This window comes from Ciconia boyciana, chromosome 3, assembly GCF_034638445.1.
Source record: "Ciconia boyciana chromosome 3, ASM3463844v1, whole genome shotgun sequence".
Classification (NCBI taxonomy): domain Eukaryota; kingdom Metazoa; phylum Chordata; class Aves; order Ciconiiformes; family Ciconiidae; genus Ciconia; species Ciconia boyciana.
In genome coordinates, this window is record NC_132936.1 from 46,521,287 (window position 1) to 46,548,968 (window position 27,682).

A 27,682-nucleotide genomic window follows, 5' to 3' on the forward strand; every position below is an offset into this window, starting at 1 on the left:
ACCCGAAGCATAGCACAGCATACACGAACACTTGTAGCACTAATCAACTGCTGAAAACCATCACGGTCATTCAAAGGTACCTCTAGCCCTCTTGGTCCATGGGATTAGACACTACTACCTGGGTGCTCTTCCAGATCACAGCCACTGACACCTATGACACAACTCACACCTATACTATGTATATCCATTTCCATACCCCAGCTACTGGGCTGCCCAACATAATTCTGCATTTAGAGAGCATAACTTGCTTTATTTTGATCACATGCCTAATTCATAATTTCGCAGTATTTGGGGATGGGGGAGGGGGCTAGGCTAAATAGCTACTTGTCAGAAAACAGATTCAAATTCTTATTCAAACATCTAAGGACATGACCCACTTGAATTCATCCTCTGCCACAGAAATTTCACTTGGTGAGCTTCCCTGCATAAATCTGCACATAACACACTTTTCCAGCAGGCAATATTTTGTAAGGCTTAGTATCTGACAGATACAGCCCTTTCAATGAAAACAGTATGAAACTGTCATGATTACTTGAGCAGACATCACTGACAAAAGGAAATTTGTGCCTGAACTGTTGCTGCAGAATTATTTCAGGCAATATTTTTGCAAAGATAATATAGATCTGGAGGGACATTGCCAAGGTTTTAAAGATCAAAACGTGTGACTTGCAGTGTTATAATTGGATGGGAACAGTCCTCCAGATCTGAAACATCAGGTTTGGTTTGGTTTTTAAATCAAGCACCACATTTGTAGGATTTCTGTAGGACCTATACGTCCCAGCGTCTGTTTCCCCCACTCGGTAACAGTGAGCTCTGCTGACAGAGCCAATGAGTCCGACAGGGGTAAACAAATCCCTTCTGACATGACAGAGTGTTACACAGTCAAACACTGCAATTCACATGAGAAAACAACAGACTGCTTCAAATCTAACTCTATTGGAAATGCAGGGCTTGCTTTAAACTCCCATTTGCCAAATGAGGAGCAGACCAATTATCCATTCTCTTAAAGCAGCACTATGGAAACAAAGGCATTACTCAGCCTTTGGCAGTATTTAAGGTAGAGTAACCGGGAGGAACCGCGCCATCTCCTCGCCGGGATGAGGGGTCACACTCCAGATCGTGAGCAGGGCAGGGCCCCTGCCCGGCTGCTGGAACGGGTTGGCCAGGCCGCAGATTCAGCCCGTGTCCTCCTGCGGCAACCCGACACTCAGCACTCTCCCCGCATCCCACCCTCTCCTCTCCCACCCGCTGCCTCCTCCCCTGACCATCCAAGGGCCCCCTGCCCTATTTTGGGAAAGGACAGACAGCATAGAGGAGCCCCAAGCTAGCTTTCCTCTTGCCAGGACCGTGCACCGCCGTCTACCCGAAACCAGCCCAGAGCTGCGGCTGGGACCACAACCAGGTTTGGCGCTGGCAGCTGTGATGCTCTCCGAGACCTCAGGGACATTTGACTCTTGTGACAAGGGTCCCTGAACCCTTCCTAACATCCCCCCACAATGAGTGTCTGGCCGCAGTGGTGGGACCCCCAGCCAGGGAAAACCTTATGTGGTCCATGTCGCCTCAGACATGACATTGTGGCATCCCTCGCCCTCCAGCTCCAGCCTGAAGCGGCCATCCCAGCCCACCCGCCAGGCAGCTGGCACCCTGCGGCTGCCCCAGGTTTCACTGCTGCAGAGACACCTGATGTCCCTGACCCCCATCAGCAGCATGGCCAGGACCTCCACATCCCTATGACACACTTGCTTGCAATTTTGATCAATGAGGGAGAGAAAAAACAAAGAACAAAAACAAGAGGAAATAAAGATGCTCTCCAACTATTTTTAGTTCTGTATAGTCCCTCAGCACTAAGATAAAAAAAATAGAGATGATCAGGGCAGGGGGGGACACCAAAACACTGCAGGACTAAGAAAATGTTGCTCTTTTAGCAGAATTTTGAGAAGTCAAAAAAATATGTTGTTTTGTTTTTTTTTTTTTAAGAAAACTTGTCTTCTCTTTCCCCATGCAAACCAAAATGAATTAACATTTTTTCACAGATGTTAAAAAAGCTATTTTCTTTTTTTAACATTCCCCCCACCACCACTTTACCAAGACCAGCTTCCAAAAGAAAAAAGCTTGGATTAAATCCTTTTAAACAGGTCTAACAGTCAGTATTTGTTTCCAGAAGGGATAAACAAACCCAAGGATTTCCTACTAAACCTGGACAAAATACTACACCTATAAATTCCTAAAAGAGATGCCGTTTCCTAATTTCACCTCTAGTTTGAAACACGGCCAAACACAGAAATGCAGACTTTATCAAGAGTAGCTGTCATGAGGAGAAAGCCAACTAACTTCTCCTCTAAAGTGACCTGAGTAGTCCCTCAGAAAGGGAAGGCATGTGACGAGCTGCAAAATACATTCACCTCACTAATTAACACCCTGGAAAACCTCAACCAACAGCAAAAAGATGCTTCCCCTTCTGCAACCCCTTCCGATCCTTTCTTCTTCAGCCTCCCCAGGGGTGAAGCCTGTTACCTGGCCGGTCAGGGTGAGGCTCAGCCTCCACTGAGGCATGCTGATTATTCACAACAAAAGCAAAAAACACCAGGTGAGAACATAACCACGGCACCGCGTGGCACCTACATCCTCGGCACAGGTACCCATGCTGTGGCACGGCAGCACCAGCTCTACCCCAACGCCAGCAGCTCCGGGTGCTGGCGGCAGAATGGGGCCATGGCACAACACCAGCTGTGCACTGTGCTGGCATCTCCTGTCTCCGTGCCCAGCCACACAAAATCCAAATCTGTCTGCACACAGACGGGAGGGTAAAATGACATCATCGATTTCTGGTTAACCCGCATTTCGGGATGTCGCAAGGGCCGCTGTCACAGACAGATCTGTCAGCCCACCGAAATTATAAAGGTGACAGTGTCTGCTGAACTCAGGCTGGTCTTTTAATTACTGTGACTCACGGCTGGGATTCATCTGCTGTCAGCAGGAACCTCCATACCTGCAAGCACACCCTCCCAACACTGAAAAGATGGAGAAAGCACAGCCTTCAAACATGCATGGGTAAATGAATGAGAACATCGCCATCAGAATTTCCAACACACAAACGTTTTTAAAGAGGAGCTTTTTAATGTGGATGCCTTTATCTAGAATACCAATACCCACATCTTTGCAGGCAGCATCTGCCCTGACTTGGGTATGAAGTTTCACAGGCATTTCAGGCCATCATCTCTTGTGCTTTCAAGCCCAAGACTTATCTTCTTGTGCCCTATTTCTGTGCGCAGTCCCCTGAGAAGGGTCCCAAGCAACTGCATGATATCTTCCTCCTTCTCAGTTTTGGTTCACTTTGCAAATGACACTTGCTCACAACAGAGACCACTGACTGCAACATGGCTCCAAGGACATGCCTGGGGAATTGAGGAAACAGGTGCAAATTCACATCCATCTCAGACCACACCAAACTTGTCAGCTCTCACTGTGGTGGCTCCCATGCATGAAGAGACCTGGGAAGCCACTGCAGACATGTGACCCCCCTGCTTTCAGAGCCACAGCTAGCTTGGTGTTTCCCCAGAGCAAGTGATTTCCTCTGCAGAAGATACTCCATGATCCAAGAAAGAGAGGTATTCTTTGAAAGCTGGAGTTATTTCAACCTCCAGACTATTATGACAACCAACAATTAACATCCTAAAGCAGTTGTCTGCCCTGTCTGCTCCCAGAACATATGGCACAACCAACACATTATAAAAATTTTGCTGAGGGATCCCGATTCATCTAACTGTAACTCACTGAGAAAGTCATAATTCAAATATTTTTAAACGGGCCACCACCAAAGTCTGCAGGCAAATACCCAGTTTTACATGCATGTTTACAAATACCACAGCTGTCTATACTTTCTATATGCTTTATCTCTACTTAAAACCAACTAGTCATGGCCAAGCAACACTGATGTACATGCTTACCTTCAAGCTGGCAAGTAAATCCAATAGATTCATTCTCACTCTAACCTGCATTTAGGGAGATACGAACACGAAGCATGTGAGCATCTGTGCAATCATTCTGGATTTGGGGTTCCAGATTCATGGAGGTGCTAGCAAAGGCACCTTAAAATCAATTCTGGTCACTCTTTCAGCACCTGGAAACGCCCCCCAGACTGCGGTGCTGACACAGCTGTCCTAACTCAACTGCCTCCCGTGCACCAGCTTTAGGGATTGTGCACCGTAAGCCAGCACAGTGCCCAGCACCCACTGAAGCACCTTCCTAGGCAGCTCCAAAGCATTTGATTGCCTGGGCCAACATCTTGCATTTACACAGCATCCCATGCCTGGAAATACCCCAAATCACTTTGCAAACTTCATGGGTTTGACATGTCTGTTGGTAAAGAGCATAAAGCACCCCTGCTGCGATGCACCAGACTTTTAGTAACAAATCCCAATTCTTCCCACTCCCTAGCAATAGCAGACAAAAGCCATTGGCAGGAAGTAAAAACATAGTAATTCGAGAACACAGAAGAAATTCAGATGCCTGAGGCAGGCTTTGGCCAACACACATTCCAGATGAGTGTTTGGGAGATTATACATAAAAAACCGACATTTCCCTTCTGAATAAAAATATTCTAAAGTAGCAATTTCAATCTTCTGCAAAGAACAAGAAACACTAAAAAGCTCCTTTCTGTAGGAAAATGTTCTCCTCCTGCCTTCCTTGACTGTCTCTGAAAGACCTAGGAGCAGTTCTTTCCTGCAGACACTGTAATAACATATGCACCCAGAGTACAGGTAGCTATCAAATAAAATCCCCCCGGAACTCTACCAAATCAATACAGCATTAATCATTTTCTTCTCTTGGAGAAAGGTGTGCCAGTCAGACCTCTTCCATTTTTGTCCTCAACCCATTCCTGTAAAGATAAGATATCAACACAAACCACCTCTGGCAAATGCTCCACTTCCCGGACGTCTGTCCCACCTGGTTGCGGGATCTGGTTTTTGAACGCGAACAAAAATGTAGATTGAAAGGTCCTGTTGTCTTCTGGACCTCCAGTTTGCCCATATGTGTTTTAAATAACTGTTTACCTTGGTTCCACCTGAACAGTTACACAAAATGAAATAAGGTTGAAATAGTCCAGGTAGCACGTGACAGCCGAGTCAAGCACAATGGTCTCTTTCAAAGTGATATAAACCTCTTCCTGACCTGGAGGAGAAAATAAATCAGACTGATCCCAAGAAACAGCTTGTCTGCAAAATGGGAGATGCTTGTACGCATCACTTGCATTGTTCATGATCTCTGTAGTCATCCATGTCCACGTCTGAATCAAAAAGGGAGTGTCCAGTGTAATCTGTGTCAGGGGTTTGAGAAATACTGTTCCCTTCCTCATCAAATGTTTCTGTCCTTGAATAAAAACTGAAGTCCTGCAAAGGGGAGTAAGTCTTGCTTGCTTCGCTGCTTTCCTCAGATTCATAGAGAGTGTTATCATCATCATGGTGCCATTCTGGCCAAAATTTCCTCCTTATTCTTTCACAATACATAGCAAGGTTAATCAGTTCACCTGCAACACAGCACAAGAGACTCTAGTAAATACATCCAGTCAATAATGCTCTAACTCACCTGCTGATGCAGAAACATGTTAGCACTGTTTGGAAACAAATTGTGCAGGTTCTTTCCAAAGAGATTTCAAAATTCCAAGATCCCATCAATCGTCTTTGCGGCTCTGTAACTTTCATGTAACTTAAAACACGTATATTAACCTACATACAACAAGAAGGGTTACACTGGAATGAACATAAATGCATGTAGCAAAATAACTGTCCCAAATTCAACCTCTACAGAAATAAATTAAGACAAGATACTAATACTGTAAGTTTTTCATAGTAAAATTCTTGCTTATTTTGCAGAAACCTAGTTTCTAAAGGCAGAATTTGATCCTATATATACACAATACAATTGTTTATAAAAATTTGGGTGAATTTGGGTTTTCCACCACCAGATGGCAGCGTTGTCTGCAAGATAAATTCACATTTTAAAGCTTTTATATGGTCACTGGCTCACCCCTAATGTTCCTAGCCTTAGTACCTCATGCCTCATACATGTACATTTCAAGTGTGCTTAGAGAAGAAATTACAAAAAACTTCAAAGAACAAAGAAATAATAGCATATTAAAGGGAATGTGTATGTGAAACCTGCACTCACAATAGCATGAGTAGGCGGATGGGTACAGAGAATCATCCATACTGCTTGGCTATTTGCATCTATTACCATCTATTTATTTTTCGTTAGAGACAAACTAGTTCAACAAACATAGTATTCCTTCTTGTAAGCCATGGACCCTCCAGAATTTTATCTGTGATTCCCCAGACATCAGGGGGAAGAACTGTATAGACAATATTTATGTCCTCATCTCAAGTATTTTTTTTCCTCAAAGTTTTAATAATGAGCAAGTCTGTGCCTCCTAACTGTTGCTTTAGTAGCTCTCTTGGACTGAGTAGATCTACAGGTCAGATTCATTCCTTTTACACCTATTTCACATCCTTTTCCTCCTTAGCTCTTCCTATTTTTCATACTGTGTGGTTTTATTCTGAAAAGGGATGCAAAGATACTTTCACATGCCTATACCATCCCACAAGAAAAAAATAATAAAACGTGTGGAGGGGAGGGGTATGTTGGTTTCCAATTCATGCAAAAACACAGTGACTCCAAAGTCAGGCTGGACTTTTTCCTTGCCGAGCATCTTCAATAACAGCAAAGGCTGTAATTTCAGTGAGACAATAGCACTTGCAGTTCTACCGTCAATGAAACTACTCAGTTCAGCAGAATTTGGCTCATGGCCGTGCTTCTGTCTTCTCATATTTTACCCAGCATTCATTCCTTAGAGGCATTCAGTCTTTGCTATGTTAAACAGGGAAAAGATCAAGTACAGGAATAGAAACAATTACTGTGTAGAACATTAAAGAGAAAACAAACAAGAATTTTAAGAGAAAACAACATTACAGGATACAAATAATATATCAAAGGCAAGAACAGCCTGCGAAGCAGCTGAAGTGCTGCTGCAGTCTTCAAATGCCCTTACAAGGTGCTCCAAGTTTAAACACGGCAAATGCCACCAAGAGTTTTTCATGAGAGATCACTTAAGCTTTCTTACCTTTGATTAGTCTCTCTGGTCGAGTCCCTGGTAGTGTCCACATTGCCTGTGCCAGATGCCCAAAGACAGTGGCATCAACAGTGGAAACGGTTGGTCCCATAATGTACTTCTTGTCACCTGTAAATACAACAGCAAACATTACTCAACTGATTGTCACTTCTCCCCAGTTAAAAAAAAAAATAAATTCCCTGGTTACACCTTCAGCATTTTTTTTTTTTTACTGAAATAATTTAGCTGAAAAGGTTCACAGGTTCAAAGACAGGGATTCAACATTGAATATGGTTCAAAAGCTGTTGCTAGGGTTCCACAGGTCCATTACTGCAGCTTCCCCTGTGCTCACCACTTCTATAATTAGACCAATTACAAAGCCACCACTGGCCAAGTAACCTCCTCCGCTTGTCACAGCTGGCAGTGCATACACACTGCACTAGTTGTGCTGCATTTAAAATCTTCTCTGCAGCCAGCAGGTGCCTGAAAGCACAATTTTGTCCTTTGGTGCAAACCCAAAATCATTCAACCATGGTTCAAAATCATGAATGCACCTGCTGAGAGAAGCTGGTCACCCTGTATCTCTCATGCGTGCAGATCCAGTTTCAGGTTACTCATCGCAAAAAAAAAAAATAAAGTCATACCCAAAGCTTTCCTCTCCCACCATTTGTTCAGGCTGAAACCGATGCACCAGTCAGACTGGCAGCGACTGCTCAGAAATGGCCTGCATCTCCAGGAGGAGGACACAGCCGTAGGCAGGAGTGAACAGCTCCTCTCACACACCAGCAGTGCGGTGCCCCCACCCCCAAACACTGGTTTCTACCTGGCAGGGAACAAACAGGCAGGTCAGGCACAAGGGCAGGCAAGTGAAACAGCAGCTGCTTGGGACTGGCCTGGGTCAGAGGAGGGACATGTCTGCTCCATAACGCTATTCTGCTTACCTTTCTCAGCACCCCAATGCCATGATGGTCCTAAGTGGCCACCACAGCACAAACAGATGGATAACTACCTGAGATAGGGAAGAAAATCACGTTTCAAAGCCTCCGTTTGCAAAGAAACATCCAGTATAAACTTGTTCCCTCATCACAGCCACAAGACCTGGAGCAAAGACCACACACAGGGCACGCAGCTGAAACACGCGGTATTGCAGAGGTCAGGTTAGATGGTTGTACTGTCCCCACCTTGGCCCAAAGTGCTATAAATTCTGTGAAATGTGGTACGTAGTTGAATTCTCCAAATCCAGTTATCCCATCTCCCCAGGACATTCTTTCCCTGCCCAATATAAGCTGCCTGCAATTCAGCAGGTTATTAAATGTTAGGGTTATTGAGTGCGTTTAGAAAAAACTGTCCAGCAGTAAGATGCATCAAATTCCAGAGTACGGTACAACGAATGCTGTCATCCCCCTGTACAATAATGTAGCAAAGCAGTGCTCAGGAATAACCAGCAACAATAACCTCCTCTAGCCTGTCAGATGTAATTTTAACATGGAGTTAACTCTCCTCAGTTCTTTCACGGCTGCATCAATCTATTGTTTGAAAACTACGTACAGGGTAATGTTGTGTCTTTTCAGTATTTACACGATGCCTAGCATAAATCGATCTCAAATGCAGCTCAGAAATTGGTCCCCAAACCACAGTTATATGCCAACACTAGGAATTTAGCACCATACAACCGGGTCTGAGACTTGATCCATAACGATGTTGTGCTGGGAAGTAATACTGCCACTTCCATTTTGCTACAACTAAGGCAGGCAGTGAGTGAGGGCTGAACCATCCCACTCTTTTGCAAACAGAGTGGCTCCCCAGGTACAACACCTGCACCTTTAGGCGCGTGGAAACAAAGGGGAAGAGGAGGAAATAGAGCTGTGGTTCCATAAAACTGTAAATCTGGTTTTAGGTCACCCTGCACTGCGTAACACAGCCTCCATGCACATTGCTGTCTACCAGTTCCATCTGTTCCCAAAACTTCCAGTGCAACATTTTTCCAGAAGACTTTCTGACAGACCAGATATAATCTCTCAGCATCTAGTTTTATGCCAGATTACACAGAGCCTGTCGCATCGAGGCTGCCGTAGTGCTAATCATCTCAAACACCTCACTGCATCCCCTGGCTAATCCAACAGAAATGCAATCACCTGGTCACACTGGACTTGGATCAAATTTGTACTGCCCAGGGATTTGAGAGCACACAGCTCCACTATTTACAAACGCATGCACCAGAGGATTAAAAAGCAGCTACTTCAGCAATGGGTCAAGAAACCCCGGCAAGAGACAGATCTATGAGACGCAGGGCCAGCAGGAGACCTGCACCCTTCCACAGCAGCACGTACAGCCCATGCAGGCTGCTGCAGGGCATTTCAACTAGCATTAGAGGCTCACGTTCAGGTTAGTCCCACCTCTGTGTTTCAGCTCTGAGCACCCCTGCCCTCCACAAAACATCAAATGCTTTTCAAAAGTCAGTTCAGGCAGCTGACTGCTGCAACTCCCTGCTCAAAATCCCCATTTACCCAAAAGCCTGAGGCAGGCAGACAGCTGAGAGGGCATCAACAGATTTATGGGCACTGCTCACTCACTTGCATCTTTTAATAATTACCAAAATGTAGATTTTTATATATTGCTAGTTCATATGCCCAGTTCCCCCCACTTCCTTACACTACTACCAGGCAGTAGGAAACTACTACAACACAAGGAAATTACATTTGTGGTTTAAAGACTGCAAGACAGAGAGCAAGATGATACCAACGGGGCAGGCGGATCCATCACAGGAAGATTAGTTCCAATTTCCATGTTTATAAGAGATCTGGAGGAGTCTGTTAGGGAAATAGGTACATGGGAGAAGGAAAACTGATTTTCAGAAATGAAAAAGAAAGAAAAAAAGCACCCAAGATGTGACTGGGAATGTCAAAATGAGTGTCACAAGACCTGGCAGCTGCCAAGTTATCATTCTCTGGAAGCAGCTCTTGGAATTTGAGTGTTATTCTTGTTCCCATGTGAATGGTCTCTGTTAAAAAATGGGGAGCATTAAATTCATCTGACATAGGTGATGACTGACAGCTACAGTTTGGTATGTGCAGCTATTTTCTGCATGACAGGCATCCTTTTTAAGCTCTTAAGATTGCCCTCTAATTAACAGCTAAAATCCCAACTGCTTCCTCTTCTGGGAAAATACATGGACACATATACGTGGAGAGGAATCTCACAAAGATTTTTGTGCAGGCAATAGGATGACTGACGACCTTCTCCTTCCCCCCTGTGAAACAGGAGTCTCCAGTCAGGCTGGAGGTCCTCATCCCACCTCCTGTCCCTATCCCAGGATACTACCTGGAGGCCACAGTTACTAGACCCAACCATAAACAGCTGGCTGGAGAAAACCTGAGCATGCTGCTGTTAATGAAAAATCATGGCAACTGTAGAAAAGTAGACATATGCACCAATAATCAAAAGAGCAAATATAATGATTCACGGAACTGCACACTGACTAACCTGACATCCATTTCAGAGGGGGAGATGAAAAAAATGTGCAATATTCAGCTGGTAATGTAGTAAAATAACAGGAATACAGCAGATGCCCATCAGGGCTTTTTGAAGTACACAAGGTACAACATTCTCATCAATAATCTGGAAGTAAAAATAAAACCCCTGTTGATAACATATGTATCATCCAATTTAAAAAATTGATATAGTGAAGAAAATACCTTATCCTTGAGGATTTCCAGTTATTTTTCCCACCAAAAACAAAAGTAAGAGACTGATTATAGCATTTACCTTCACAAGGAGATGACCCAGGCCACCCAGGGAGGAAGGAAGAACTAGGAGGAGCATCTGCCTGCAGGCTGGAATTGGACAAACTCCGATTTGAAACAGGTCAGATTTTGAACAGATTTTGATGGTGATTAATATCTGACACCAATTACTAATGAAAGTGGTAGCACCCCTGCCTGCTGAAATCTCATAATTAAAATGGATGCCTTTTAGAAAGACACGCTTCAGCCAGAAAAGACACAGGCCTCAAGACAGCAACCAAGCAGTCCAATTCACAGAGATCCGTCTAGATGATTTAATGATCCCTTTGAACTCAAAACTTTACAAATCTGAGTGTCGGTACAGACTCCAGAGACAGAAGGATGCAGACTTCAAATAAGCAAACCAAGAGACTTTTACAGGTACTTGGGAATGTGTTTCAGTTTTCTCTTGAAGGCTACGTCTACTCTTGGCAGACAGGGCTGACTTCAGCATAGACACATCCACTGCTGCTCCGTTCAGCCTGCCAGCATTGTCTAGCCAGAACCAGGAGGCTCTGCTGAGCTCCCAAGTCATAGGTTGAACTTTCTCCAGCTCCCATCCCAACCCCATTCCTCTCTACGAGGTACATGGAGCCACGCAGCGTGAACCTCAAAGCTACGGCAACAGTTGTCCCACAGTTGAAGGCACCTTGAGCTGGCCACAGCTCTGCAGCAGATGTGCCCAGACGCTCTTCTTCTAAAATGAGCTGCTCCCTCCCTCAGAAAGAAAAGGGACCTCTTAAGCTCCAAATCCAGTTTCTCCTTGAAGAGGCACTAGAATAGGTAACTTTTTTTGTTAACAAACAAAATGCAGCATGAGAAAGCGTTGACAGAAGAAGAGCTATCAACAAATCTCCCCCTTGCTCGTTGTGCCCATGCATCACCTTTTTTTCCACCTTGCTCCCAATACAGCAATTTCAGCAGGTTTGTTTCAGAAAACAAAGTTACAGAAAACTCTACACAGCCCCATCGAGGTCCTCTGCAAGTATCTTCCTTTCCAAAACACCTTGGAAGTCCAGAAGCATCTCTCTTCCTTCCCCTTCTCAGCAAGCACTCAGTTGCCTTCTGCTGGGCTCTCCTCACCTTGCTGCCTCCATCCACTCCACGCTTATCTATTTATAGCATGTGCAATATGTCCTCCCTCTGGAGCGCAGGGCAGGGAGGCATCCCTCCTGCCCTCCACTCAGCCACCTATTTAAAGCAATCACAACAGGTAACAAAGCAGTCACACAGGTACCATCTCTCTTGGTTCCTCGTGCAAGAGAGACACAAGCTCAAGGGAAAAAACAACCTGCCCCAAACCAATTCCTCAAAATGCAAATTTTACACAGGAGCATAATACAGTTAGCTCTCAGCAGACTGCAAGGCGAGAAGCACAGCGTAGACAGCTCTGGTGCGGATTTCAGCCTGAGCTACACAATAGAAATGAGGCTCATGTGGTTCTAGCTAAGGGAAGTCAACCTTAAGACTAAACCTACAGGATCCACCCATCACAACCAAGAAGCCTAAAACCACCTATTTGGACAACACAGACCCATCTCCTACTAGCAGCTTTGAATAAAGCTGCTAACACCAACCAAATACAACAAAGTCCAGCTCATCAAAATAACATCTGCAAAGGGTTTTCAAATGGCAGCCTCATAACGATCTATCAAACAGCCATGAGTCCCATGAAGAAAAAATGAGACCCCCCCCAAAAACATAAATAAGAGGTTTCATTTGTAGAACTGAACACCACATTTTCCTAAATTCAAATAGCAAAATGCTCTTCCAAAATCACAGGCCACATTCTGCTCCTCTAGATACACATACCTGGTGCTCAGAGAAGAAAGCCACTTACCCCTCTAGAGACACAATTTGGTAACAAACAGTGAGGAAAGAAACACTGTCCCTGCCAGAGTGAGGATGGCACTGAATTACAGCAGCAGTGCGGGCTCTACCTACTGACAAAATGACATTATTTGTGTATGTGATCAGGATGCCAGGAAGTACTCGCGGTCGATTTCATCCTGTGGAGAGCAGGCTGTGAACAAACAGAATGCGCGTAACTCGCTGTACATTACCCAGGAGGCCTGCTAGAGTCCGCATGTCCTTCTCCATCAGCGTGTACATCTCCTCCTCTGAGAAGCGGCCAATGCCGTGGCCATACATTTCCCGTTTCACGATCCCTTTGGTCAGGTGGCAGAGGATCCACTTCAGCAAGTCGCTGAAGGGGCCAAAAAGTGAAACCATCTTTTGCGTCTCATGAAGATTTTCCACCCATTGGCAATAAGCTAAAGTCCTAGAAGGATGCGAAAATAAGTTATAGCGGTGCAAAACCCAGACAGCCCATCACCACCCTGCAAAGGCTCGCACAAAGGTTAGGCAGAGAGCTTTCTTAACGTCGAGTGCTCAGTGCCCTGATGGAGAGGTAGTTTCCAGTAAAGAGTAGACCCTGATGCAACTCAGAGTAACATCAGAGAAAACTGACTTTGCAATACTTACGCAGACTGCCCAGTGCTTATTCTCTCAGTAAATCATTACTCACTTCAGGAGAAAATGAGATTCACATTGAAATATAAAATAAAAGCTGCAGAATTCTGCTAAACTTGCATAACAAAATGCAGTGCCAAAAGGATTTATTAGCTCAAGATGACTGACTGCACAGACCTGGGAAAACAACAACAAAACAGCCCACAAAGAAACCAGTCTTTCCCACCAATCTTTTCTCCTTGCTTTCTATACTGCTGAAACTTAGCCAAGCAGTAACTTTGCCCCAACATAAATATTGTAGAAGTCATTTTTCAGAAGATCTCTGCTCTGCTCAGAAACTAACAATGACACAATTGTTTAAAAATAAAATTTCAAAAAGTGAAGGGGTGGTGGTTATTGGGTTAGGTTTTTTTTCTTCTCTTCAAAATGTTGATTTTGAGACACACATTTCTAAAGGACTCTGTTGTATTTGGGCTGTATTTCAGCTTTATTGAATGGCAAATATATTATTTTTGAAAGGTCTTTTTATAAAAATTTGTCTTACCAGCTGAAATTTGTTTCCTACATGAATTTTTGTTCTTTACTAATATTGTAGGCAAACAAAAAATTGATTTGTTGCTGTCGTTACTCAACAAACTTATGAAAAAATAAACATTAACTTTTTTAATATCTAGCATCTTCTGACACTACAAAAAAACCAAAAAGACCATGTGACTTTTGTCACCAAGTTCAAGGGATGTTGGAAAAAGGGCTAAAGACATCTCAAAGTAGACATGACAAACATATGAAGCCAACAGGGTCTCGGAAACACTGGGAGTTGATACACATATTCCATTATGTTTATAGCAATTTCTAAACTGAAAAATCTAAAAGTGGATTTACATATTTGAGATCGTATGAAAACAGGCTCATTGAGACATGATAAACTAGTGAAGCTAGATCAAAAAGTTGAAATAGCAGAAGCTGCAAGTTCATGTATGCAATTATATTAACTTAATAATCAAATTTTTCCATTTCCAGTATGATTAGAGCTCTTTTTTTTTTTAGTTTGGAATATGACTTCAGTTTTATCATTGTACATATTTCTAATTGCACATAATTTCCTTAGTGCTGATACGGATTGCCTAATTCAAGAAAGAAAAAAAAAAACAAAGCAGTATCTCCTGGAGAACTCCTGTGAATTTTTTTTTTTTTTAACGTACGTTTTATCAAACTCCTGTATGTCATGAACAGCAGTTGAATTCAGCAGTACCATCAGGGAACAACTAAGTTTACACCATGAAAATGTTCTAATCTTTAAGTTTTCTTTACTTAAAGAGATTCTTTACTTGAATTACTAATAACATGAGGTAAAAGGAGAGTATTTGGCATGACAGCTGAAAAAAAATCCACTTACAGCTCAATTTTAGAATGCTCCCAACAGAGTGGGTGAAAGGCATTTTAATTCTATTAAAAATTGTCCACTGCAGGACAATGCCTTCTGCTCAAATTGATTTCATTAAAGTCAGTAACCATGAGGCATGTGCAGGTTTTGCTCCAAATGCATGAACAGTGAAGAACAAAAATGCACCTGCTATGTGTCTGATGGCTTTTATCCTCAACAGGTTTCTCCCTAACCTCTTGCACTGTATTAATATGACAAAAGCATCCAGCTGACGTTTCACACGCTTCAGCACCACTCTTCGAATGGGGGGAGTTCTGCACAATCCTTGTTTTTCAAAATGGATAGATCAACTCAAGTCATTGGGCTGGTTTCAGCACAGCAGAGTTTGAAACAAAGCCAGATTTAGTGAGAGGCACCAGCACGAAAGGGGGAACGTGAAGCTAGCAAGCACAGGAGCAAACAGCTACTGAAACTCCAGAAGTATTAACTTTGGCTAGAAGATGTGGTGCGAGACTGCCTTGCTCCAGGACAAAGGTAAAACAGCATTTAAGAAGGATGGAAGGAAGACTGGGCTGAAAGCATAAGGGCGCTCCATAGAGCGGAAGTCACGTTTCAGAAGTCGTGTTTCACGGGCCTGAGAAAGGACACGATCCCTTGGGCAGGTACAGCTCTGAATGGGAAGAAAAACTCCGGTCTCGATGCAAACACTGGGAAATAATTACAAATACTATCTGTATCTGTAAGTTATTTTTTATTACTTCAGTAAGCTAAGAAAAACCTGCTCTCTGAGAGCACTGCTGCGTGTCTCGCTGCAAAGATCCTCCTTCCCCAGCGTGGACCTGACCCGCTTTCACCCAGCAACTCTGCAACACAACTTAGTTGCTTTAGGACAACAGGCCTGACCACAGAGAGGGACAACAAGAAAAAGAAGCCAAAACAGAAAAAGAAGAGAGGAGACTCTGCTGCACCATTTTTTAAAAGTCGCCCCAGTTGCACAAGACTAACTTGGCCCTATGAACTTGCCATCACTATTGTTCACTCCAGCCACACCAGTGAGCTGTCACCGCACCAAGAATGATCAACCACGTCCAGGATGACTTTATTTCATGAGACAGGATGAACAAGGTTTCCCACAAAACTAATTAGCCTTTACTTTAAAGCAAAATTACATTTCCCTAGCACTCACTTGCTCTGGGGCAGAAGGTCTTTGGGTCTGGAAGAGGCAGAGATCAGATGAAGTGTTTGACGATCAGGACAGCAACGCAGGAAGAGCAGAACTGCACAGGATTTAGTTACTCCTGCTAAACTGTCAAACACAATCTTAGATATCTGCTTGTCACCTTGAATGAGTAAAGTTGTCACATGTCCCAAATCTCAAATGTACATGGGCAATGAAGGCAGCTAAATAGACAACCACAGAGTTTACTCCTAAAATTTTATGGCTCTGAGCACGCAAAAGCAAAGAAAAAAGCAGGCTCAGATTCAGAGAGACAGTTAAAAGCACTTTTAAAACTGGCTTTACAAGCACTTTGTTAAAATAATTCTATTCAAAGGTTCATTAACCTGTGCTTCCTAGCAAAAGATGCTTCCTAGCAAAAGATGCTTCCTAGCAAAAGATGCTTCCTAGCAAAAGATGCCTTTAATCCCACCCATCATCCCTCTGCTCAGACTACTTTACTAGAGGTTTTCATCCAAATCAACATTACAAAAGGTTAGAAAATGCCAGAAATCAGGTAGTCTACATAATCTACTTCAGCATAACTATACATTTTAAACTACAGTTTGTATTTGCAGGATGACATAATTATTTTAAATAGTGGCCTGAACTGAGCATTTTGGGAAACATTAACATTCTCATTTGTGCCAGCACATCTGTACAAATCTTAGAGTATAAATAAAACAATAATGCTTTAAAGAGCAATGCTGTGGGGGTGAAGCAAATCTGAAGTCTAAATGTAACAGCAGCTTTGGCCTCAATACCTAAATAAGGAGAGGAGATGGATAAAGTGACTCATCAACAGCGGCTTGCTTGATTATCCCCAAACTGTCTGAACAGCAAGGCAAGGGGGTGGTGTTCACAAGGATGTGAACTGGGGGTTATTTTTCCTATCTGAACCTGTGCAGAGTGGAATTTCTTGATATCCAAAATGATTATAACAAATTCATTCCACAATCAGCTGTAGAAACCCCCACCTGCTGTGCACTGTCCCAGAGCAACTGGTTTTTAAGCTGCCAGTGGCATTCAAGCCTGGCAGCACTGTTAACAGCAGGAGAGACGCCGCTCTTATAATTAGCTTGATGTATTTAAACATATTTATATTACAAACATATTTTATGTTTAATAAATGGCAAGTCTGAATACTGACTAAAGTCACATTCATTTGTATTCTCATACCATACCATGCTTTTCCTGTACTTCAAGCACTCATCACACATGTGACGTTTACATGGTCTTCTTGAAAGACAAAGCAAGAAATGACTTAAATATGTAGTGTGTGTGTATATATATACATATATATATACACACACACACACTCTTATAAATCACTACGGTTGTGTTTGACAATACAGCTAAACCAATCTAACAGGTTAGTTTGGTTAAGCTGCATATTCAAGGCTTTTGTTTCTCACTGAACACATTAGTGGCATCGACCTGAGATCCCTCTCCTGAGATTAAAGTGCCAGAAAGCACCTCGCAGCAACTGCTAGCCATGCAGGCACCAGGAGCTGCCTGGTTTGAATGCCAGCAGTGCCACCGAGCCCAGCGTGCCAGAACCCGAAGGACGTGAGAATCTGACATCCTCTAGCCCGTCTTACACAGAGGTTCAATCCCACGAACCTGCTGCAGATACACCAAAAACTCAACGCATCCTGAAGATGGCTGTGGGTGCCCTGTTGGTTTCTGAGGGCCCACAGGTCGCTGTAGGCAGTGGAAGTGACCCAGGGCAAGCCTTCAGCAGATGACAGAGGTCTGCACCGGATCCAGGACCTGGGGCAAGAGCCACAAAATCGGTCTGCCCCATCTCTTCCCTGCTGACTCAGCCCAACACCCATTCAGGTTAGCAAGCTTTTTTTCTTTTGCTGATTTAAACATAGCAAAAGCCTAATAGTTATGGCATTCTCCAGGGACAGGAGCTCCAGTGCCAGCTCCAAATCAGTCTTGTGCATCTCGGAGATATGCTCTAATCCCGGCACTAAAATAGGTATGCTCACTCGCTTGCTGTCTTTCTGCCTGACCCCTGCCACACATTGCAGCCTGGCGTGGAGGCAGTGTGTCTAGAGGCTTGAGGTTCACAACAGCCCTGCATTGCTCTCAGCTCCAGCCAGAGCAGCAATTTCCACCTGCAAGAGGCACTAATTGGTGAAGATGAGCAATTACCCTGGTAAAAGTAAAACGGTTCAGGAGGAGATGCTGAGCATCCACCAGGATTAGCTCCATCCAGAGACAGCACACCACAGGATGTACTTTGCATCTTTGTTCGATAAATGTTACTACAGTATTACTTATTTATGATGAAGCTACTTTGCATGCTGCTGGCAATGGAACAGTATGAATCACATTTTATATCACTGCTTTGGAGGCTTGATTTTATAAACCTTATTCTGCAGAAAGGCGATCACTGATACAAATTTCCCACTGTGGGACCTGAGGACACCATGAACAAACCCTAAGCTTCTGGTGGTTAGTGGACAGGTTCAAGGACCAACGTGAAGGGATCCCACAACCACAGATGCAATGCTGTCAGGGAGGAAGGTGGTCCTACACAGCTAAAGCCTGATTTTATTTTAGTGTAACTACAGGATGGTCAAAGCTGTTATCCAGGAATTACAGCAGTACAACTCCAATGCCGCATAGCACAGGCTTTGCCTAGTACAGAGAACTGGCATGGTGTAACCTCACCAACATAGCAAGCCTCTGGTACAGCCACACAGCAGGGACATGTAATAAGACTTATAGTTGGATGTTTTACTACACTGCAGCAAAAATACATGCCTTAGGGAAACTCAACTGTGTGACTAAACAGGAAAGGCAATAGAGATATACAGCCAGGCATGCACATCTCTATTCTTACTTGGTCTAGCTTTGTCCACCCATTTCAATGCTACCTCCCTGGGTCAGTGCCTGAATTTGCAGTATCTGTCCCACATGCTCCCCTGTGTCATGCCCAGCAGTGCTGAGTCAGCTCAGAGGGAGCTTGGATGGATGCACAACAGCTTCACAGAGGAAAGCACAATTTGCAATTGAGACACAGCAGTGGTATAAGTTTGTCATCAGTGATGTTACATTTAAAGCAGTTAAGTCTACGGACCGTGAAACAACTGACAGTAAGGCAAGGAGATGGAGCATTAGGGGATTAAAAGGCCTCATCTTCCCTTTGGCAGCTATAATAATTGAGGGGGGAAAAATGAATTAAAAAAAAAAGTTACATTTGCAGGCTACTTGAGTCAGATTTTTGAGGCTATGGCACTGCAGATGGGTATAATTGGTGAAGGTCACACTTTTTGGATGGCAGGGATTTCATTTCTAAACCATATCATTTAAATCTGCCTACTGAATGCTAAAATTGTTCCCAGAAAACACTAAAAATTATTTGAAGAACTATATGTACACATGTTGCTGCTCATCTTCAATCACAAGGTGAAAGAAAAGGTAGGTAAATGCATTCAATTTAAATCACACATTGTTCTGAAGAAAAAAGTGCACCCTCTACTTCTATGAATCCAGACTGGAAAGGGCACTTAAAAAGGACTGAAATGTAAAGTAGCAGGGAATCACAGGTATTATTTTGAAAGGTGTCAGTAAAATGCATAGGGTACCAGCAAAGTTATATTTATATTTTCCATTCATATACATACTTCAGCTTCTCAGGACACTGTGACTAATACTGCATCCTATCAACCGGCAGTGTCATCAACAATACATATTAAAAGGTGTATCCTGTGTTACAGGAAAGGCAATAATTCATATTGTAATCACACACACAGATAATTAAAATCAGTAACTGTAAGATGACAATATCCCAGATTCACTACGAACACTAGATTTGTTCCCCTGCACTCCCCAAATCACAAATGTATTCAGCCATCTTGATTTTTTGTTCTTTATTAATAAGGCTGTTTCTATACAGAGGTCACATGAAACAGGACGGAGGAACAGCCCACTGCTGCTCCCTTCTGCAGAGCTGCAGGCGAAGGGCCTGACTCCTTATCTTGCTTACACAGCATGACAACTTTTCAGGGGAATTACCCCCGACTCATACCAGCATACACAGAAAGAAGCAGCAGTTTTCTAGGGTGAAGAGAGTTTTGAAATTGACAATTGGGTACCCAAGCTTTCTGCAAGAGAAAATAAGCATTCACGTCCAGGCACAAGCGCAGGGGCAGATCTGACAGCACGAGAACACAGCTAGCTTTGCCATGCAAGCTTACCAGTAGAAGTGCTCCTCCACCATTTTTGTCACAGCTCTGGAAACAGCTCTTTCATGCGGACCAAGGTGTTTATTTAAATTCACTCCAAGTTTCTCTTCCAAAAAGTCAATAATGAACTCAGTGCCAGATACTTTCTTGTGATTGTATTCAATCCAAGGCATTTTCCCTTGAGGGGAAAGTTTTCCATCAAAATAGTTCTAAGAAAAAAAAGAAAGTAAACAAACAAACGTACAGACAAAAAAGGCCCTTCAGGTCCTGATTCAATGAGAATAAAGCTTTTAAAATATTTTTCTGTGTTTCTAAAGGCAACATTATCCAACAAAACTTTTTTTTTTAATCAATACTGTTGACTAGTAGCAGCTGTTCAATCAGAGCAACAACTTTACCCTATATGACAATTCAGATAAAATTATTTCCAGGTCCTGCAAGGTGTTATATGCTTTTATGTTGGATGCCACATGATGCAGTATTATTCAAATACCCAGGTTATTTAAGGGGTTGGAGATGCTCAGATCTGCCAGAAGATTGGGTTCGTTATTCTAAACCAGCTTTTAATCACAGGACTGACACCTAAATGTGGCTCTCGGACAGAGCAGCACTTTTCACATTGGAAGTTCTTTATAAAGATTAATTCACTAGCTATCTCAGCTGCGTTACCTCCAAGGATAAAACACACAGTCACAAGCATATAATGAAAAGCATATCATTCTTTCACTGGGCAGGAGGGAAGTCTGCCTTTACATATGCTTCTGCAACTTCAAAACTTAAAAATCTCATACATTTACACACACACTTATTACAATTGGGTCTCCAAGAGCCCAGCACCAGTACAGCACTACTGCGTCACTGAATACTGGTGTATCTGCTCAGCGTAGCACTCACGCATAAGTAGCAATGGATTTTCCCCATTTTAGAGTTGGAAAAGGTGAAACACAGAAATTAGAGAACTTGTGTCTCATCTGACAAACATGAGGAATTGCTTGCTTTCAAAACATGATCAGACATTTGACTTCAATTCTCTCTTACTTCTGAAGACAGAGACACAAGGCAGAACCTTCTTCCTTTCTTGTGATTCCCATCCTTGCATCCTGTTATTTAATGAATGAAAAACCCTAGCTCAGAAAGCCAAACCATAAATGCTCACAGTAAAGGCTCTGCACTCAGCCTCTGGCAGTCACTCTAAGTATTTCGGGATCTAGCTCCTTAATTGCTGGAAGTTTAGGGTTAGCATTTCTGGACTGACCTGTTTGGGTCTCAAGTTACCCTTCTTGAATCCACTAAAGATGGATTAAAGTCCTCTCGCAGCAAGGCGCATACACCACAATGCGCCTCCAGCTCAGTCTGAGAGCACAGCATCCTGGCTACCGCTCAAAACGCGGATGTGCAATGCACTACGAACGCACGGCCATTCCCAGAGGCTCTTCCCTTGTGGATGAAAACAGATGAAATGGGTAACGCTGCTGGGAAAACAATGCCTTCTGGTTGTAGCCTTTTCTGGGATTTCTGCCCAAACAAACAGCATGGTAGGGACACCGGATTATATAATGTCTCATCTACTGCATCCCTGCGTGGGTGAATAAAGCAACTGAATCCACCCCACTTGCACGTGTGGGTGGCACTGGCGTTATTACTCTGGTCCATGGCAGAAACTCTAAAACTGCTGAATACCTGAAACTGAAAGGAGAGTACTGCCCCATCCTTCCACCTTCCAGACCTTTCCTTCATCAAAAAGGCTCTTTCAGCGCTCTGACTGACTGATAGGTTTCCATAATTTTTCCTTATGAACTTACTACAGAATCATAAGCTTCTTCTGGAACTACATAGTGTGTCTATATGGCACTGAGCATTGCTGGCTTAATCTTTGTTAAGCCCTTTCAGTATGAGATTTCCCTTCTTGTGCACAAACACTGATGTTTTGCAGAAGCTACTAGACTTGAAGATGTGTTTATTACATATTGCAATTACTGTAGTCCATATCACTTGCAGCCCAGAAAAAAAGGCAAGTTCTTATAATTCAAGTGCATGTTTCTTCAAGCGCATATATGTATAACATATATAAATACATTGCATAAAAACTTGTTAGTAGTACATTAATATTACACTCTCAAAAACACAAATGAGAGCTAAAGTTCTTATAGGAACGTAGATTTACCTAAACTTAAAAAAAACCTGCTCAAGATTTTCATGTTTTGTTACATACGGTTTATCAAACAAAAGAGGAAACATCTTTCAATGACCTGAGAAAACCTTAGTCTCTTGACAAATCTGTTTTACTGTTCTTGTATCCACTGTTCTCAAAAGGGTATTTTTAGGCTTGAAACCTTGATATCCTTATGGCTGCTACTAATTGCCATCAAATATTTATCAATTTTCCACTTAAAAATTGTTCCAGCTGCAAAGCAGGGAAAACCTATCATTAAAAAAAAAACAAAAACAACCAAAATATCCCCTCATACCTCATAGTACATTTAACTGAACTGCAGCCTGCAAAGCAACAATAACAAGAGCTCCCCAGAACCTCATTTATAAAGGAATTTATAAACAGAATGGCATAGGCCACTTCTGGGGTAATTTTATAGTACTATCTGGAAGAAATTAGGTTCCACATTTTCAATTACTGCTGCTTATGCTTTTACTTTTACTCATGTCTCTTCCCAAGGAGGCTACCATCTTCACAGACCTGGCATGAAAACGGCACATTTCTGCTGTGCTACTTAGCAGATTACATAAACGCTCAGCTCTTCATATTCGTGAGGGAAAGAAGGAATACCCAAAAGATCTCCACAAGCACCCAGAATGGGCTCTTTCAAAACAAGCTTTATCAAAAGAAAAGCATCACACATTTTGAAACAACAGCTAGGTACTATGACAGCTCAGCTGGGATGGAGCTGCCTGAATTATTTTTGATGGAGAACTCGCACCTAGAAAGGCAGCTTCAAGAAAACGTAAGCACAGTACAAGGGTGCATTTGTTGGGAGAAATTCAGATGAGAGTAAGGTAGGAATGTGTCACTCAATTCCACTTCTTACATGCCATTAAAGCATGTTGTGTAACACACAGCAAGTTATTCAATAGCCTGATGCACTATAATAAAGTATAAACACATGGAATTGAAAGAGTAAAAGCAGTCTGACCACCCCGCTGCCTTTTCTTCACCCTGTTTCATCACCCTCCCTTCGAAGCATCCCCTCCCCAGGAAGGTGGTGACCACAGCAAGTCTCCAGAGGCGAGCCCCAGCACCAGCTGCCACCCAGAGTGCCATCGCTTCTCCATCACAGACCCACTGGCGCACGGGGAATTGAGGCGTTTCCTCCTGCATCTGGCCATTACCCCCCTACACACCCACCCTGCTGCCTGCTGGGGGGGCCATCGGATGTCTCTGTCACCTACAGTGTCCTACAGGTAACACAGCCACAAGGGAACAAAGTAAAAGTCTCCAGGTGGTCCAAGTATAGGAAACTTCTTAACTCCAGCTGAGAACAACACTGCCTGCTGGCTCCCCTCCCACTACTGCTTAATCCCACAATGGCATCCATACCTTCCTCCGCCTACCAGAGCCAAATGCAGCACCATACTCCTAACACAAGGACAGAAACAGAATCTGCCTTTTCCAGAAAAAAAAGCTGTGTCCTCAGCTCATAAGCTTAGCTCCACCAAACTTACCTCTAAAACCCTACATAGGGTAGGTAACCCCACAAACACCGTAAGCCCATATAAGCCGGCATGGCCAAAAGCAGCAACCTGGCATTCCCAGCACCCACAGGACCCATTCCTGCTCCTGCAGTGTGGCACATGGAGCATGTGGGGAACCGAGCTGGATTAAAACCAAATAAACTAAACCTTCATAGTTCCAGCTAGGCCAGCTCTAGCCCAGCCTGATCTGGCACAGAAAAGCATGTGCAGGAAGGGACAAGAGGGAGCCGCTGAAGGTAGGACTGTTGCTTTTGGTGGTCCTGCTGACCTACACCAGCTTAGTGTGCTCACAGTTAGTGAGCATGGATAGAGAGACATGCAACACCAAAAAGCAATGCTGACCTTCAGTACCGAAAATAAAGAGGGGAGGATAACCCTCTGTAAATCCCTCTCTCTCCAAAAAGCTGGGTGACTCACTTCTACCCATCATTAGCTGTCTAAACGACTCCATCCTGAATCACATGAAAGCACGGTGTTATCTTTTAGAAGTGACCGTATCCTGTGACAACCATCTTTTATACTGCAGCTTTGTTTAATTACTCTCCACCAGAGCAACTTTGATCATCACAAACCTCTGAACCACATCAACTGCCATTAGAAAGAAAAGAGATCTCATCAAAATACTTTTCCCTTCAAACGTGCAATTTCTACCCAAATTACTCTGGGTGGAGAGGCGATATGCACTAAGTCCTCCTGCTCCAATGACATGTTCAAACTTCAGTATCTTGCAGGTTCTGTAAACCTAAATGAGGAAAATACATCCCACAGGATGGAAATCTCCCTCTTTAACGCTCCAAAGTATCTGATTCAAGCACCATTAAATCTCAAGATAATGAACGTTAAACTCAGGCTTTTAAAGACTTAAGCAAAATGTACTAATTAGGTTTCCTTTCACTTCCGACGTAAAGGAGTTTACTCGCATACAAAGCTGAATGAATATCAACCACAAATATATAAAAAAAAACGTAATATGGTTGTTTTCCCTCTGTAAAAGACTGGACATAAACGAAACATTCTTCCTAACACCTCGGTATGCAGCAGTAAAAAGTGACTTGAACCCATATGGGGTGAGCACACAACTTACCCACAGCTCAGCCTCTTTGAGACAAAGTAAGATGCCAATTTTACATCACTTGGGGAAAAAAAGAAAAAAAGAGATAGAGATATTTCTTCTACCTAAGATCCTCATTATAATTATCACCGCTGTTGTATCATCTTAAGTGCACTCAATGCTTTACACAAACAGAAAAGAAACCTGTCCCATGTTTCAAAGAGCTTGCATGCTGTACAGCTTGACGACACCGCAACAAGGCGCATGCCAGACTCGCAGCATCACAACTAAACCTTGACACAAACAGGCAAGACTGCTAGATTCAAATCTCTGCTCTCCTGGTTTTCATTCACTCGAGAAGCTCAGGCTCTGTCCCCTGCAGGAAGATGGCACGGGATGCACCCAGCCACAAGTAAGGAGCAGTATTCACAACCTCTAAAAGCAATCCTGTCTTCCTTCACTGGAGGGGAAGCACCAGCGATGGGAGGTAAAGCAAAAGGCAAGCACGTCTTCCCAGTAGAGCTTCAAAGAGAAACCCTCCAGGAAAATAAGAAGCTGCAGCTGCCTAATCTTGATCTCTTTAGCATGGTTACACTCAAAGACCAAATAATGTTATGCTTTAGTTTTGGGGTGTTATTTAGCATTATATAAACTCCGCACTACTCTCCCACTTCAGCATTTCCAGCCAAGTTAGCTTCTAAAATTCATTTAGCTTTGCCAGTTAAAGCTAGAGCTGTTCCAGACCAATGTTATTCAAGTCATATCTTTAAAGGTTATACACCAAATTTAACTGGAGACACAAAAGTGTCGGTGTACCCACCTAGTTGTGGGTGTATGTTTACATCTCCCTGGGTGAGACAGATTGGCGGGGGAGAAGAGACAGGATGCCTATTTGCCATTTCATGCAATTATAGCAAGCTGCAATGTAAAGGAAAACCGTACAATGTACCTGGTAGGGTAAATCAGCCATCCTCAAGTAAGTTTCCATCTTCAGACAGAACGGAGATAAACTTGGAACACCATTGGTAGGCCTTGAAAACTGATGCAGTATGATAGCATCTTTCGAATCAAGCTCTTGCTCCTTCCTATCAAAATCAAAATAGAATTAAAAAATAAAAACACATGAACAGGCACATCAGTACATTAAACAGACAAAGGAGAAATCCTGGCCGAGGCAACACACGCATCCTCCCTTAGTGGACTGCTGCAGGTTTTTGCTTCACGGGATCCAGAGCCAGCGAGAAGCACTCAGGCGGCCGTGGCAGGCAGCGGGCTTGGCTCGCCTGCACCACAGGCAGCCGAGAGCAGGCAGAGCCCTGCACAGCGCCAGCACGGGGGCTGACAGCCCCGCGGCCGCCGGGGCCACCTGTGGAGGCGAGCGCAGGGCACCTCTTCAGAGCCGCCTCCTGCACTGCTGCCGAGGGTCAATGGGGAAAAACAAACAAAAAAAAAGGGGAAAAAAAAAAGGGGGTAAATGGCAAAACCACGGTGAAGCAGAGAAACCAACCCACCAGGCCTCAACGCCCTCTCCCCTCAGGTAAGCGCCTCCAAGCGCCGCCTCAGCCCCGCGGCGAGAGCGCCCTTCGCTTCCACCGCTCCCTGACAGCGGGCTGCGCCCAGCCCGGCGCAGGCCCCGCCGCTGCAGGCCCCCCGCCGCTCCGCCTGCCGCCGCTCCGCCTGCCGCCGCAGCCGGGAGCCCCCCGCAGCCTCACCGTATGGCCAGCAGCTCGTGGAGCAGGTAGGCGGCAGCGGCCAGCAGGGCGCCGCCCGTCAGGTACAGCGTCTTCTTCCACCAGGAGTCGGAGCCCAGCGCCGCCATGGTGCCGCCCGCGCCCCCGCCCGCCAGCGGGAAGGCGACGATCTCGCCCCCATAGAGGGCGGGCGGCGGCTCCTCGGGCCCCGCGCACCAGCCCAGCGACAGGCTGCGGTTGCGGCTCAGGTCCGCCACGCAGGAGCGGGGCGCCGCCAGGCCCACCCCCCACAGCATGCTGCGCCCGGGCCCCGCATCCCCCGCCGCACCGCGGAGGCCCCCACCTGCCCTGCCCTGCCCTGCCCTGCCCTGCCCCGTCCTGCCCTGCCCTGCCCAGCCCAGCCGCGGCGGCGGGGAGGGCCGCGCCGGGCGGCTCCGGCGGCTCCCTCAGCCGTCGCTGCGCGGCTGCGCAAGGCGGCAGGGAGGGGAGGAGAGGGGATGGGGCGGGCCGGGCCTGCCCTTGCCGAGGCGCCCCGCGGCCCCCCGCCGGGCCCGGGGCGGGAGGGGTGCACGGACGGGCCCCGCGCCGCGGCTCGGCAACCGTTCTCCAAAATTCAGGGCGAAAAGCCGTGCTGCTGACCGCGCTTCACGCCTGGGGTTTTGCGTGTGAGCCGGTCCTGTTAAAATATCCGTGGTCTGCTGCTCCGAGCATCACTGCGCTGTTCCTTTGCGGAGGAACAGAGGCCTCGCGTTTTATCCCGTATTTGGGACAAAAGACGCCACGCCATCGCGGCCCAGGGCCTGACCGCCGCTGAACGGTACCACACGCGTCCCTAAACACCTGGCATCCGGCGGCAATTTTCTTTCTATTCTGATGCTCGCTGAGGTGACTGAGGAGTACACCGTTACAAGCAGAAGGGTACAGAGAAAGGGAAGCAAAGTGACCCTAAAGAAAATCCTCGAGATTTATCTGGCACTGAGGGTCCCAGTGCTTCCTTGCCTGCAGCCTCCCTGCTGCAGCGGGAGCCTTGGGTGCCCCGTGCTGGTATGAGCAGGACTTCACCTCATATTCTGC

At 44.7% G+C, this 27,682-nt stretch overlaps 1 protein-coding gene across 1 annotated transcript; it reads right to left on the reverse strand.

The window, feature by feature from the left end:
• Positions 1-1,252: 1,252 nt before the first annotated feature.
• On the reverse strand, positions 1,253-26,904 carry FAXC (failed axon connections homolog, metaxin like GST domain containing). Its single transcript, XM_072855544.1, has 6 exons — positions 26,630-26,904; positions 25,867-26,002; positions 20,174-20,370; positions 12,951-13,168; positions 7,118-7,234; positions 1,253-5,527 (listed from the first exon to the last, which is right to left on the reverse strand). The coding sequence occupies exons 1-6, from the start codon at positions 26,902-26,904 to the stop codon at positions 5,244-5,246; spliced, it is 1,227 nt and encodes a 408-aa protein (XP_072711645.1). The 3' UTR covers positions 1,253-5,243.
• Positions 26,905-27,682: the final 778 nt, after the last annotated feature.

What these genes read in the sequence shown, in the direction of transcription:
- FAXC (XM_072855544.1), bottom strand. Translation starts at nt 26,904, where the DNA reads ATGCTGTGGGGGGTGGGCCTGGCGGCGCCCCGCTCCTGCGTGGCGGAC. An exon ending in GACTCTAGCAGGCCTCCTGG is followed by an intron (nt 7,235 to 12,950) that starts GTAATGTACAGC and finishes TTGTATTTACAG; the next exon opens with GTGACAAGAAGTACATTATG. An exon ending in ACCAGAGAGACTAATCAAAG is followed by an intron (nt 5,528 to 7,117) that starts GTAAGAAAGCTT and finishes GCTGTGTTGCAG; the next exon opens with GTGAACTGATTAACCTTGCT.